This window comes from Rattus norvegicus, chromosome 16 (assembly GCF_036323735.1).
Source record: "Rattus norvegicus strain BN/NHsdMcwi chromosome 16, GRCr8, whole genome shotgun sequence".
Lineage (NCBI taxonomy): Eukaryota > Metazoa > Chordata > Mammalia > Rodentia > Muridae > Rattus > Rattus norvegicus.
In genome coordinates this window covers 8,595,134-8,610,787 of record NC_086034.1, presented here as the reverse complement: position 1 = coordinate 8,610,787, position 15,654 = coordinate 8,595,134, and the positions used below count along the sequence as shown (strand labels likewise).

Sequence of the window (15,654 nt, the reverse complement as noted above, 5' to 3'; positions counted from 1 at the left end):
GTGTGTGAGATACTCACCGTGTGCTCTACCCTTAGTGGAGCTGAGCGCCACACACACCGGATTCTTTGCAAGTACCAAGGTTACATTGGCTGGATGCTACACCTGAGCTCAGGAGTCCTCTGCTTGAGGCTATACTAAAAGGTGGGAGAAGGGGATCAGAGCTCGCTCAAACGGGGCGACTCCTCAGGCAGCCACTTTGCCGGCTCCCAGGTTGCCCTCTGCAAGTGAGTTCATTGCCCCAGTGTTCTAAAAACTATGATGTTGGGCTTTCTGGGCAATTTAAGGGATTTTTAAAGAATGATTTCCCCACCTTCCACATCCCCAAAGCATTCTTACTTATTTAGGATCCCAACCAGGACTTTATGCTGAGAATGAATCCCAGAGATAATCCTGTTCCCAGTGGACAGGAGAAGGTAGGCAGAGAGCATTGGTAACCCTGGATTGTCCCTTGCTGGACTAGGGCCCAGGTGAGGAGCCCGGATGGTAACAGATGTTTCCTGGACACTGGACAGTTCCAGAATAGTTCTGCTGAGCACCACCACCCTCTCTGCCCATCTTCACAAGGACGGAAGCCAGTGCTGTTACAAGTATATTGTGAGGGACTGAAGAGATGGCTCAGTGGTGAGGAATCCTGCCCGCCCCTCCTGAGGACCCAGGTACGATTCCCAGCACGCACACAGTTACATCACACTGTCTGTAACTCCAGAATACACCACCCTCACACAGACACGCATGTAGACAAAAACACAAATCACTTAAAAATAAGAATAAGTAAAACTGAGGTCATCGCGAAGGGCCTGGACCTCTCACTACATTACACCTGAGCTATCTATACCGCCAGCCCACCCTGCCTACCTTACAGACAGACAAGGAAACTGGCACAGCCTGCACTCACATCATTCCCAGGAGTGAGAACCATACAGCACACTGATGGATAGTCAAATGCTAAACCAGCCTTACACTCCTGGAACATTTTCTCCTTGCTAATTTTATATTTTATTGATATCTTTTTCTTTCTTCACGACGGATACCGATCTGTGGTTCTTGTGATGTCTGTGTGATGTGCAAGTGTGTGTGCATGTGTCTGTCTGTCTGTCTGTCTGTCTGTCTGTGTATGTATAAACATGAATACAGGTTCCCTTAGAGGCCAGAAGAAGGTGGATTCCATGGAGCTGGAGTTATAGCAATTTGTAAGTGGTCCAACTTGTAAGTGGACCAAGCTTGGGTCCTGTGGAATAGCTGTGAGCAATCCATTCTATCTCTCCTTTTTATTGGTTATTTTACTTATTTACATTGCAAATTTGTCCCTCCACAAACCTCCCATTGATCCTCCCTCCTCCTGCCTATATGAGGGTGCTCCCTCACCCACCCACCCACCCACTCCCGACTCACCACCATAGCATCTCCCTGTGCTGGGGCATCGAGCCTCCCCTCCCATTGATGCCAGACAAGGCCATCCTTTGCTACAGACAGCTGGAGCCATGGGTCCCCCCCGTGTGTATTCTGTGGTTGGTGATTTAGTCCCTGGGAGTTCTGGGGGGCGGGTGGATCTGGTTGGTTGATGTTTTTCCTGTGGAGTTGCCATCCCCTTCTGCTCCTCCCTTCCTTCTCCTAACTCTTCCACTCGGCTCCCTATGCTCAGTCCAATGATCGGCTGTGAGCATCCGCATCTGGATTGGTCAGGTCTGGCCGAGATTCTCAGGGGGACAGATATACCAGGCTCCTGTCCGTCGGCAAGCGCTTCTTGACACCAGCAGTAGCATCTGGGTGTAGTGTCCATTCTATCTTATGTTACTTATTAGCAAAGCCCTCTCTCCCCTTCTCCCACCACATAGCAGCGATCCCTTGTGAGACTCCAGTGTATGCATCTTTAATGACCACTGTCTACACTGAAGAAGACTGCCTCACTTGCAGGCACTTGGCCCATGTGAATGTCCGGGGCAAGCTGTGAGTATGGATCAATACATTTGTAGATGACGACAGCACATCGTAGCGGCAAAAGGTTGGACATGCCTGTGGGGCTTTCCAGGATTATTTCCAGCACTGTCTTTCCTGACTTTCCTGCTACGTCTGCCTCACAACTTGCTGTTCAACAACACTGCGTATCCCACTGCACACTGCCCTGTCTCCACACAACCAGCCAGCACCTTTTGCTTTAAGTTATAAGAGAAGGACAAGTGTGTACGTGCGCCTCTCTGTAGAATCCAGGTCTCAAGTGACACTGTCACCTTTGCCTGTCACCCTTCCTCTGGCATCCCTTGTCCTATGCAGCTATTGGTGACTAGCTCTGAATCTTTACAGTGGGATGGAGTCATGGTTTTGTCTCTGATAGCCAATCTCTCACGGAGTAAGACCTTCCCTCTACCCGTTTCCAGGAAGTCGCTGTACCGCCACTCACCTGCCCCGCACACTGGCTTGCCAGCACCCTTGTTTTCTATCTCTACTTAACTGCCTTTGAGTCATTAAACAGTTACGTGCTGCCATGTAGTTTCCTCCTGTTTCTTGTGAATAATGTTTACTAAATTGACACACAAAACATGACCTGATCAATCACGGTGGCTGGCCCGGAAGATACAGGAAGGTCAGAAGCCCAGGAGTCTGGCATCATGTAGCGGAGGGTGAGAAGCTGGTCTCTCCCCTTCAGCCTCCCCAAGGCACGGCTCTGTGACTCCTTGACTTAAACCAGACTTGTAACCTCCAGAACCACAGACACCACACAAATCAAACTGTCACGTAAGCCACCAATTTCATGGTGACTTGTCACAGTACCGGGAGAAAATAACTACAAAGGCATGGTGGTACACACCTGTAATCCCAGCACTCTGAAGGCTGAGGCAGGGGGTTCACAGGCATGAAGCTGCTCAGGTCTACAAAATTTCGGGCAGTGAGAGCCTGTCTCCCAAGCAAACAAACCTCTGAAATAATAGCAAGCACACAATTTCTAGCGCTTTAAGCTCACCAACCTTTCATGGCCCCTGATCATCCACATGGGCTACTTGTACATTGAAGGCTTGCCCTCAGAAATACAATTTGGGCTTTCCACATTATTATTTATATGTATCTCGTGTCTCCACCGAACTCTTAGGATACACTGAATTTAACTATTAACCAAAGAAAAACAAAATGAATAACAGCTGTTCTAATGTCTCAGTCTGTTGACCTTAAAATGTGTGTCGTTTCTGGGTTGTTTCCAGTTGATTGACTTTTCCTCTCCCTCCGGGTTTTACCTTCCTGCCGCTTCACATTCCTGATGGTTGAGTAGGGGCCAGGCACTGTGGATTTTCAATGGTTGGGTGCTGGGGTCGGGGGGTATATTCCTATAAATACTCTCGAATCTCCCTCTGAGATAAAGTCAGGTTCATGACTGGAGTTTCCTAGGTGGATCTCCAGGGTTCCTGGTCCCACCCAGTGTGTCAGCGTTGTGTGGTTTTCCAGTCTGACAGATGGGAACAGGCACCAATCTATCCTGTGTTGAGGTGGACTTGACTACCTCAAATGCTTGTGGTGACAGGTACACAGGGAGGATCCCATGCATGCGTTGTCCCCGCACATCTGTTTCATCTTTTCCTACAGCACCCTGCAAGCTCTCATCTCCCAGACTCTCAGTTGTGTTGTCTCTACCTGTGGAGGCCAGTGGGCTCCATCGATTGGTGCATCCCTTTCCTATGTCACAGCCGGAAAACTCCCTTCAGGCAGTCAACTAAAGCATATGCACAGTCCACTTTGTTTTCAACTCCCAGCTCAAAGGCCCTTCAGTACTAATGTCCGCTATCCTGACAACACGGCTTCAAACACACACATGTCAGTCAATGTTATCTCCATAGCGAGTAAGTTGGTCTCTCTTGCTTTGTGTTCAGAAGTGACCATCCCAGCGCTGCCTGGAAGGGGCCCCGTGACATGGGACACATGTAGGAGGCCTTAACCTTCCCAGTCACACACAGTCCCCACTGACACAACAGGAAGGACAATCGTTAAGAGCATCTTACACACTCGGAAGCCACTGGACGCACAGTGAAGCAAGCAGAGGGAGGGCCAAATGTAACCGTGGGTTCACTCACTGTGTGTCTGCAGCTGTTACTGCTGTGACTTCCCTATCGTTTATGAACATTTTTATCCCATTTAAAAAGTTTAGTTTACTGCTAAATCCATTCAGATTGCCTTAGCAACGGGTATGAAGGGGCCAGCTCATGAGGATGGGCGAGCTACCCTGCAGGCAAGTGGTCCTCCGTTGTATTTAAAAAAAGAAGCTGAGCAAGCCGTGAGGAGCAAGCCAGTAGGCAGCACCCCTCTGTGGTCTCTGCTTCAGCTCCTGCCTCCAGGGCCCTGCCTTGAGCTCCTCCCTGACTCTCCTCACTGATGGGACCATGGTCATGAAGAGCAAGCCAAAGAAATAAATCCTTTCGTCGTCCCCAAGTTGCCTTTTGTCATGATGTTTTATCATAGCAATAGTAATTCTAAGACAAAGGTAAGTTGCCATTGGGTGCTGGGAATAGAACCTGGGTCCTCCACATGGACAACAGATGCTCTCTAAAGCTATGCCATCTATAAGCCCCTTTATTGTATCATCATCATCATCATTATCATTATTATTATTAGTATGTGTGTGTGTGTGTGTGTGTGTGTGTGTGTGTGTGTGTGTGTGTGTGTGTGTGTGTGTGTGTGTATTTGGGGGTCAAAGGACAGCTTATGAGATTCAGTGTTCTTCCACCATATGAGTTCCAGGGACTGAACTCAGGTTGTCAGTGTTGGGCAACAAGTGCTTGCTTGTCCCCCGAGCTGTCTACCCTCCTCTCTCCTCTTCTTTATACAGGGGGACTCACTGGTATCATGCAAGGTTTCAGTGCTGTCTGTATGCTGGTGACTTCCGAACTCATCACTCTCCAGATATGGACCGATCACATCCTGGGTCTGACTTTGCCCTCTTTATGACTGAGGGAAACTCTCACTTGCAGTTCCCCATGTTGAAAACAAACACGCCCTCCTCTCAAGTCTCACATCTCCCACCCGGTCAGCAAATCCTATTGGCTTATCTTTCAAAGTATGTCCAAACTGGTTTCACTTTTCACTGTCAACCTGGCTGAGGTCACACTCATTTCTCAACTGTCACTGGGTCCAGGCACCTCTCCTTTGGTTCCTTAAATCGATTCCCAGTACATTAGTCACAGTGATCCAGCCAAGACCGAAAGCAGCACGACACACCGGTCGGCCTTCCCAGAAGCCCCCACCACAGTCATGATCTCGCTACCGTCATCAGGGCGTGGATCCCCTCTCCGGCTCCTTTGTCCCTGGTTGCCCTTGTTCGCCTGTGGCCATTCTTAAGTATGGTCTCTGTTTCATGGGTAGTATCTGCCCTTCCCCGGCCCAGTGCCCGGAGAGCCGCTCTTCCAGACACTGGCATGGCTTGGACCTCACTCCATTCACATATCTCTGTGAATGTCACCTTGAAGCATCGTTCCTGACTTCTCATCTCCGACCACACCCATGCTCCTTGCCAGCCCTCATTGTCCCACAGCATCCACTGGCGTCAAACACACACATCTGCTCACGTGACACACATGCCGCTTGACAGTCCACGTCACTTTGTCTGTGTATTGTGCCACTTAAAGCACTGGGAGGAGGCCGGCATAGAGAGGGGACACACAGAACACAGGAAGAAGAAAAGGTGAAGAAGAGCAGTAGACCGTTAAGTCACTGATATGGTGACCAAAATGCTCACAGCACCCACTGCAGACAGACAGACAGACATGTGGAGAGGCCGGCAGTGACCCAGCTAGAGCACCCACACGGAATCCCCAGGGGACAGCCATAGCTGGCCATGTGCCAACCTGCACCAGGTTGAAGCTGCCTGTGGGTCTCCCCCTTTCCTCACTTCTCGTTACTTGCTTGGAGGCAGCAAACACCGTTTGCCCTTGAAGGGTGATTCTCCAGGTTTCTAGGCATCTAGAATTCTGGTTGTCCACTTACCCCTGGGCAGGCGCCTGCTCCTCTTCAGATACTTGGTGAGGCAGAAAGGCATGGTGAGGTGAGTGGAAGGACCAGTGAGGAAATGGGGACTGAGTGCGGCTAAGCCTGGGGTGGCAGCCAGGTACAGTGCAGACAGAGAAGAAGGCAGCTTCTCTGACCAGCTGAGGAGCAGTGTGAACTGAGAGGGCTAAGCTGGGGTCTTCTGTCTCTCCTGGGGAACTTCTGCATTTCGTAGGAACTGAAAGCTGGGAATGTCCAGGGAGGGGGATCCCCAGAGAACGAGCTGCTGGGGTGAGGTGGAAGGAGGCCCTGTGGAAATCACACACACAGCAGGTTGTTCTGTGTCTGGCTCCCTGGCCTGCATTCTAGCCATGACCATAGCAAGGTCCCTGACTTCAGTCAGCTGTAGTCCCAAGCATCCATCCACCTCTGTGTCAGCACAGGGAGGTGTGCTAGGGACAGGGCTGAGGGCTGCTGTCTCTGGCAGGATTTGCAGATGAAGGAACATGGGGTAGAAGCTAGACACACACAGAGCTTACTGCGTGCCCGGGGCGAGCGGCTTACTTCGTATTTCTGATTTAAGATTTACTTATTTTTATTTTATGTGCATTGGTGTTTTGCCTGCACCTATGACTGTGAAGGTGCCAGGTCCCCTAGAATTGGAATTATAGACAGTTGTGAGCTGCTATGTGGTGGGTACTAGGAATTGAACCTGGGTCCTCTGGAAGAGCAGCCAGTGCTTACAAGCCTTGAGCCATCTCTCTAGCCCCTCTTTTAGGCTTTTTGTTTGTTCGTTGCTTTGCTGTTGTTTTCTTTTGGTTTGGTTTGTCTTAGTTTTTTGAGAAGGGTCTCATGTCCGTTACCTGGATTGGAATTGAACTCACTAACTTGTCCGGGCTTCTCGCTTGCCATTCTCCTACCTCAGCCTACCCCTCAGGCTGTCACAAACAAGAGAGCCAAAGTGCCAGACAGAGTTCTGTCTCTGGGAAGGGCAGAGCCAGGACCTGAACCTAACAGGATTCTTTCCAAGAAAAAAGTCACCATGCTGATGTTTACACGGTGCCTGGGACAAAGGAAGCAGGAGCCAGCTGGTTGGTCCAGACTCCCCCCTCCTCCCAAAGCATCATCCTCTCTCTCAAGACCTGTGTGTTAGTCAGGGTTACCACTGCTGTGATAAAACACCATGACCGAAAGCAAATTGAGAGGGAAAGGGTTTATTCAGCTTTCACTTCCATACTGCTTTTCATCAGGGAAGAAAGTCAGGACAGGAACTCACACAGGGCAGGAACCTGGAGGCAGGAGCTGAGGCAGAGGCCATGGAGGCTGCTGCTTACTGGCTTGCTCCTCATGGCTTGCTCAGCCTGCTTTCTTACAGAAGCCAGGACCACCAGCCAAGGGTACCACCCACCATGGGCTGAGCCCTCCACGTTGATCACTAATTAAGAAAAGGCCTACAAGCAGTGGCTGTCACCCTTTCTAACACTGTGACCCTTTAATAGAGCCTCTCATGTCGTGGTAACCTACAAGCAGAAAGTTGTTCCATGGCTGCCTCATAGCTGTAATTTTGCTACTGTTATGAGACATAACATTAATATCTGGTGTGCAGGATAGTCTGATAGGTGACCTCTGAGACTCACGGGTTCAGAACCACTACAGATTTGCCTCTAACCTCATCCTATAGAAGCACTTCCTCAACTGAGGGTCCCTCCTCTCCGACGACTTCAGCTTGTGTCAGGTTGGCAAAGCTGTCCAGCATAACCTGTGCCACTGGGCCCCAGGCTTCGGTGAGCAGGGACACAGCAAGAAGCCATTCATTTGCCAACCTCCTCATGACACCACGCGCCCCTTCAGAAGAAAAGAAGCTGAGGGAGAAAGGCGTCCTCCTGCACAGCTGCTCCACTGGCTTCCTTATTCTCTTAGAATGGAACCAGGTCTGGAGGGGTGCAGCCCCTCTAGCACCTCCCCTCCATGTGCTCGCCCGCCAGCCATTCTGCCTTCCCTGCAGGGAAGCCTCTGCCTGAGAGTGGCCCTCCTGGCCAACGATAGCATGTTCCTTTCTGTCTACAGACTTTACTCCATTGGAAGCTGGCTTCTGGCTTTGTACACATGGTTGTTGTAGGCCTACCAAGGGAATGCATCCATCATCTGAAAACAGAGATGGCCCCACTCTCGCTGGCTGAGTGAGTCGAAGGATGGGCCCTCTCTACCTTCTGGGATCCAGTTCTGTGACCGCCCACGGATACCAGACTGTAAAGCCTCCAAGCCCCCTTTATAAAATGACCCCATATTTGCATTCAACTTACACACATCCTCTCTAGACCACTGTTGTACCGAATCCACGGCGACACTCGGAAAGTACCTGTTATTTAGGGATGGCCACCCTCATTCTAATCAGAAGCTATCTCTCAGGGGAATGTTTTCAACCTACACATTTTCGAACCCAGGGGCTTAAATACATTAACTTCAGACATCCAAACAACACAAGGTGGTGACATTGCTCAGGGTGCCAGGGATGGCCCGCACGGTGAGAAGCAGGCTGGCACCTGCCTTAAAGAGTGACTTGATTCCAGCCGGTAGATAAGCCTGCTTGGTTCAGCAAAGGACATCAGGACATAGAGACCGAGGCTGGTTCTGGAAAAGGAGGGAGAAATCTGGAAGCAGGGGAGGAGAGACTGATCTCTCCAGAGACTATAAGTGTTCCCATATAAAGACTTTCTCTTCCTTGTAAAAGACCCTTGCTGGTACTGGGGAAGCTGAGCCAGCCCTGCTCTTGCAAAGGCCACTGCACTCCCAGGAGCCCCCCTGCCCATCAACGGGGCATCTTAGAATCCTCAGGATCTCCCTGGGGATTTCCTTGGGGCTGGAGGATGTTTGACTCTGCAAGAAATCTGAAAGTGGCGTTGCCCTTGAGAGAGAGGCTGTGACCTTTCTCCCACGAGTAATTACAGAAGTGGTACCAACACCTCTGGAACTGGAAACCTACCTCTGAAGTATAAGTCAGACCTTCCCTCTCCAGCGGGAGCCTCAGACACGGCCTCGACATAACCCTGACTTTCAACACACGTCCTGTTCGAACTGAGACCACCTCTGTGGCCTCAACATCCACTCCCCCATGTCATCCTGTGTCTGCTTGTCCCTGGGTTATCTGTGCACTTCCAGCCCCGTTCAGTCCAAGACCTCTCTCTCTGCACAAGCAGCCCCATTTCCTATCTGCTCCCCTGGTCAACTCCTACCCATTCAAGCCCAGTTCAGGTTATCGTCCCTTCTCCTTCAGCTTCCCTAGATTTCACACTCCACCCACCCCCTCCTTTCAAAAATATTTGTTTACTTTTATCTTCTGTGTGTGGGTGCTTTACTTACACGAATGTCTGTGTATCATCTGCATGGTGCATGCAGTGCCTGTGGGTGCCAGAAGAGGGCACCAGACAGAACTGGAGTTAACAGACAATTGTGAGCCACAAGGAAGGTGCTGAGAACGGGAGCCCAGCTCCTTTGCAGAACTCTTGCCCCTCTATTTTCTTCTACATGTGGTCACTGAAGTTTTAGTATATAATGGACAAGGTGTCACGTACTAAGGACATAATTCATGTCAGTCTCCAGGATTAACCAGGCCCCTAAAGGCTGCAGCTACCATGACAACCACACCACCAAGCCACCACCCTGCTCACTGCAGCATGCCCTACCCAGTCACTCTGTAAACATGCTGTCATTACTTGCCACCCCTACCCCTGGCCCTGGTGCCCAGGAGACCCTGTGAGTTTCCCAGGCCCTGGGGGCAAGCAAGGTCCGAGTCCTCTCTTCAGTCTAATGCTGCCACGAGCCCTCTCGGATGCACACTGATCCCCTCTGTATACCACCTACAGCACTTTATTTCAGGTGGCTGCCCCAGGAAGGAGAACCCACAAGGACTTCCTATGGCAACTGAGAAAGACACCCACACCCCTGATTATTCAACTCGATCTGAGTTCCCACATCAACGCTGGAGCAAGTCCCCTTGTGGAAGCTGCCCCAAGAGGACTGCAGAAGGGAGAGGCCCACACAGGGACTGGCAGGTCCCTGCTTGGTGTCCAGTCAGCAGTGGGGTAATTGGATACTCATAGCCCTAACCATCCACCATCGAGGGTGATCCCGACGTTCTTACTGCCCCTCTCTGGAAAGCTGGCCCATCCAGAAATGCCAGGCAGCTGCCACAGTGGGGCTCAGAGTAGTCTGCAGAGCATGCCCGATGCACACAGCAAGCCAGGCCTTCTCCTACAGCACAGAGGTATGAGTTACAGTGAGAAACGGGGAACACTGCTTCTCAAACAGAAGCCCAGGAACCCCACGGCCAGAGAAAGGACCCTGAGCTGAGAAGAGGGCATCCCAGGGAGATCTGGTAGAAATGCTTCTGATCCTCTGAACTGAGCAGAGTAGGGGAAGAGGGTGTGGGGGCTGAGAACCGCACAGTACATTCTGCAGGTACGCAGGACAGCAGGGCGGGGTGGCTATCTTGCCTGGACCACAGAACCTGTCCAAGAACTAAGGTTTTGGACCCTGGGGACAAGGGATTAAGGTTCAAATTGAAGCAGACCTGGCCTCCAGGTTCTCCCAGCATCCCTCAGTCCCTCGCTGGCACACCCTGCCCATTCCCCAACCCTGAACTTTCCAGCCGAGGGGCTGGGCTACTCTTCCCCCAGAGGCTCTTCCTTGTATAATCCAGACATTTTGTGTTTTCTCTCCCTCTCCCTCTCTTTCCCCTTCTCCACTCTCCTCTTCTTTTCTCTCCCTACACACACCCCTTTCTCTCTTTTCCCCTCACCCCACTCCCTCTTCCCATGGTGACTTCCCTGGCCTTGGTGTTTGGGACCAGCAAAATGGCCAGAGAGCAGCTTCCCAATAAACCTGCCTTTAATACATTCCAATCTGGGTTGAATTGGCTCATTTCACCGGCAGGAGAAATAACCTGTCAGAAAGGTCTGGGTGGTGATGGGAGGTAGCCTATGCGCCTTGACCTCACTCCAGGCCAGGTTCAAGTGAGGCCTAGATAGGCAGGAGATCCTGTGAGTGAGGAGAGAGGTCCCAAGCCCCACTGTGCCCTGCATATTTTGTCTCTAGACACTCGCTATGCGTGAGAGTAAATAAAACCACTCTAACTGCAGGTACCAAACACTTAATAACTCTGGAAGTGCCTCACCCCCTCTGCCCTTCATTGATCCCAACAATGGGCACAGGCCCAGCAAGCTTGATAACCATAGCCTTAAACCAAACCCTACCACTAGGCCTCCCTGGGACTCCATGTGCGCGTCCCCAGCACTCTGGCCTCAGGCCCTAATCCTGGGACCTTGTCACCCTAAGGAACTGAAGTCAGATCCTGGCGTATTGAATGTGTGTCTTCACAGCAGCATTTGAGTAATGCTGCCCAGACAGACACTGGATCTGGGAGACACAAAATAATAACAAGACCCCATACGGGGTCCTCAGCAGGCCACCCGGGATAAACAAGCAGGCTGCGGACCGAGACCTTGTTTAAGAAGGCAAATTAAGGGTAAGCAGCAGACAACAGAGCTTTAGTACCCAGGGGGAAGGGGCAGGACCAAAGGCCAGAAGTTCTACCTCTACTCCGGCCTTTTATTATGGAGATTGAGTCAACTCCTAGTGAGGCCCACAGCCAAACCCCACAACCCTATGCCTTGGACTCCTGGGGGAAGAAGAAACCTGGCCTGCCCAGCCAGTTTCTTCTAGAAAACCTGAGGTGGGGGAAGGGGATTGCAGACTAAATAGCACCTGACTTTGGCCCCCTCTTGCAGCCCAAGGTAGAGAGGGGATGGGCCAAGAGGGCTGAGAAACTGTTAAAGGGGGGAAGGCAGTTCAGCTGGCTGGAGAGGAGGGTTCAGAGGTTGTGACTCCAGGGGACAATGGCATGACACGCAGTGGAGGAGTGTGTGGCCGGGGCCTGAGGGAGCTCTGCGGACAGCTGACCCCAGGCCTGCCCCTCTCTGGCTGGGCAGGCAGAGGCTGCACTCTGGCTTGACACTGCCACCATGCGTCTCTCACCGAAGCCCTTCCTCTCTGCACCTGCTTCAAGGCAGATACATCCCACCTCCCACAGCTGTGAGGGACCCCAAGGCTTTACTTGGCACATTTCCCACACTTTCTCTTTAAACCAAATAGTTCTGTGTCTATATTTTATAGCCTATCTCAAGCCCGGAGGCCAGATGCACAAGACAAGTAAGAAGTCCTTTTGCTAGTGCCAGCAAGTTTAACAACGAGTTCTGATATCTAGTACTGCTCCCTAGTACGACTCCAGAAAGCTAGCATTCACCTTGTAAGCTAATATAGCTCCCTCTAGAGGCAATCGTTTATATCATAGGTTATATGAATGGCATCCTCTAGAGTTATTTAAGGAGTGACTAGCCAGGCTCACAGTCATCTAAAGGATGGCCTTATCTTTCTACTTTTTACAGAAGGAAAAAGCCTAAACTGTCCCGACAATAGGACTATCCGATTCTATTCGGCGGTGAGCCTTCAGCCAGGTTCACAGGATTGAAAGACATGCTCCAGCCCTTCAGGTCTCAGCCATTGGTGGGGCTGGGTACTGACTGGCCTTGGAAATGTCCTTTCAGCATGACCTGACTCCCAAGGTTCTCTGTCACATTCGCCATAACTAGCAGAGCTGACCAGTTACCACAACCCGTCCCTCCATCAACAGAAACCACAGCAACACCGTATTATCCAGAAGCGGCTTCCCCCCAACTTTACCCATCTCCTGTGGGGGACAGAGAAGTAGGAAATGTACTGACTCCAGGGTGCTTCTGGGTACACTTCCTCTCACGATGCACTCTTCTAATGTGTCAGCTTAGAGCAGGCCTGCCCTCGCCTCCCAGGTACTGGGGTTAGAGGTGTGCATTACCTGGACAGTTTTACTGACTCCCTGGTATATGCTGGATTAGACCAGATCTATAAAAAACAGATTGAAGATGCTGGAGAAGCGACAGGGAGACTGGAGTTCAGACCCCCTCCTCTCCAAAGCCTAAATGAAAGCTGGATGGCTGTGGTGACCCTCTGTCTGCAACCCCAAGCCTTGGAAGGCAGAGGCCAGTGATGCCCAGGGGAGGCTGGCTAGCTATGTTAGCCAGTCACTGTACAGACACAAACACGGTCACAGATTCGGGCTACACACTGACAACCACAGAAGTGACAGCTAACACCAAGGGTGTCAGAAGGGTCCAGAACTCAGGCACACCTTTGGGACAAAATGAACAACACTATCAACAAAACACCTATTGTTCAAAGTGCACAGAGCAATGAGTCTCTCTCCTACCAGGCCTTGGCATGCCAGGTCCTCTGTCACACAGGGGCCACAGGTCATAGGCTCATATGGGACAGTCGCCCCATGGATGTGGATGTTCTGAGGAGACCAGGTTCAGCTTAGAGAGGGATCTCAAGTTGGGTGAGTGCTTGGGGCGGGTCCACAGAAACTCCCAGTTACTTCACAAGTCACTTAAGGCTGGGACAGACTAGGAACAGGCACTGCTCAGATAGACACAAGGCTCATCGTATCCCCACAGGTACCATGGACTAAATGTCGGGGAACTCACCACAGCAATGGCGAAGCAGCAGCAAAGGCAGCCCTTGCCTGAGATCTGTGGCCAGTCAGCTGTGTTTAGCTGCCTGTCCTGAATGGTGCCTGCTTTCCAGAGCCACCTCCTTTCTACATAGCTGTGAGAATCAAAGGCAAGGCTCTGTTTACATGGATATAGGCTTGCTGTTGCTGCTGCTGCTGCTGCTGCTGCTGCTGCTGCTGCTGCTGCTGCTGCTGCTGCTGCTGTTGAGAATCCCCAACTACCACTGCTGTCTAACTCTTGCTGACCCTTGCCCCAGCAGGCAAGTACTGCCAGGTAGGGCCTGTGTGTAGCAACACCCACCACTAGCCAGGTAGGGCCCGTGTCTGTGAGTCAGGGGCTTGACAGAGACAAATGCACTCAAGAACCCACTGCCATCTTGGCTGGCACAGCTGCCTTTAGCTCCTGCCGCCAAACACTTTCTGCCAGAGAGAGGCTCGACTGCCGTCCTGCACACGCTTCGGGATTTTGTCCTCAGAGGACCTAAAGCAACTCCTTTAGGTCGTTTTCTGAAAACATCACCTGTACCGGAAGGCACAAGGCCTGGGGATCCAGCCCTAAGGTGTCTATTAGTGTCCTGCAGGAGGGAGCCAGAGCCATAGGAGTGTTCAAGAGGTAGCCATTTGCATAGAAAGGCTCCACCCACCAGCTTTGCTCAGCTTGTCTCAGCCCAAAACTCACTAATAGTGTGTTTGGTAATGATGGATACCTATTTGTCAGTTCCTAAGGGGGAGACCAGTCACTGAACGTAAGTGCAAGCACTCTGGGAAATGCTGGTAGGGCTGCTGAGACAAGGAAGAGGCCACCACTGGGGACGCTAACTGTCTAATGATAAAACTGGGTCTGACGTCAGGGTTAAGCACAGGGGTATGGAGAAGGTGTCTTCTGAGGACAGTGAAGAAGCCCAGTGGTCCTCTTGGAGCTACATGCCACCCCGGTGGCTCCCTCAGCCATGGGTTTTGCCCGGGACACACTACAGTCCAGGGTCCCTCGGTGGACCCTGGGGCCTGGCCTCAGAGTACCCAGGCTGGGGGCAGGGCACCCCAGCAGAGGTCCTGATGGATACAGGCACAGGGGCGCTTTGTTCTGGCCTTCACTGTTCATCCTGGGCAGCCGCTTTCAGCGACACTGCCGCAGTATTTTAAGACGACTCTACAAATAGCTCCTTCAGAATGGGCCTCAGAGCCCGGCTTATGAATGCCCCCAACGAGGGCAGCCGCCCAGAGCTCCAGCCAGACAATAGGGCCTCACAGGGAGTCGGCGGATGCAGGGTGACCCCAGCCACGCTGCCCAGTGCTCCCAGGGGCTGCCCAGGAGTTTATTGGGAGGTGTGGCTCCCTGTCTGGGTGACATCCCTTGGGCACCACCTCTCCGGATCTCCAGGGATTTCCAGGCTCTGAAGCTGCCCTGTGGGTCATGGGGGAGGGGGCACAGGAAGGAAGGGTGACTAGAGATTTCCTCAGACACCATTTTATTAGGTAGCCAGAGAAACCTCAAAGGCCTACTGTCCTGACAGACAAGGGCTATTAAACTGCAATCTTTCCAGAAGTTTATTCTGGAGCCTTGGAGGGGCAGTAACGAGCTGGAAGTTAGAGGCAGGCAGAGGGGAAGTCCTACTCCTGAGATAAGCTGCAAGCCTTGGGGTTCAGGCAGTCACCTCTGAGAGCCTTGAAGTCTAGCTGAGGAAGGAGGCTCGGTGCATAGGCTGCTTGAACAGCCAGCACTCAGCGGAGGCAGCTCTCCCCTCCCCAGGTGAGACCATTCATCTCTCATGCCTGAAGCATGCCCGAAACATGCCTGAACTGCTGAGAACCGGCAGGCATCACGGGAATTCCTCATGACACCATTGCGTCTATACACTTTGGGCTGCGGAGGTCCAGAGGGCAGGACATTGGGAACCTGAAAGAGATGGATGGTTGAGAGTAGGCTTGGCCAGAGACAAAGGGTAAACTGAGGCTTTGGTCTAAGCCCTGCTCCGTCCTCTTAGGCTTGGAGAAAGTCTCAAGTAAGAATTGCTCTCAAGGGGACAGAGACGCCATGGAGCTTGCAGGGGAATGGGCTCAATTCTCTGACTTCCACAGGCACAAAG

At 51.8% G+C, this 15,654-nt stretch overlaps 1 protein-coding gene across 8 annotated transcripts in view; it reads right to left on the bottom strand.

Moving 5' to 3' along the window:
* The window catches only part of Arhgap22 (Rho GTPase activating protein 22), a 157,602-nt gene that overhangs the window by 27,036 nt on the left and 114,912 nt on the right, over positions 1–15,654 (bottom strand). The window contains exon 1 of one of the 8 annotated variants that reach the window (XM_063275361.1): positions 5,965–6,031. The exons of the other annotated variants lie outside the window; for them this stretch is intronic. Within the exon in view, the coding sequence (XP_063131431.1) occupies positions 5,965–6,016 (52 nt within the window). The 5' untranslated portion in view covers positions 6,017–6,031. Of the gene's footprint in view, positions 1–5,964; positions 6,032–15,654 lie in introns of those variants that run through there. 8 annotated transcript variants of the gene reach the window in all.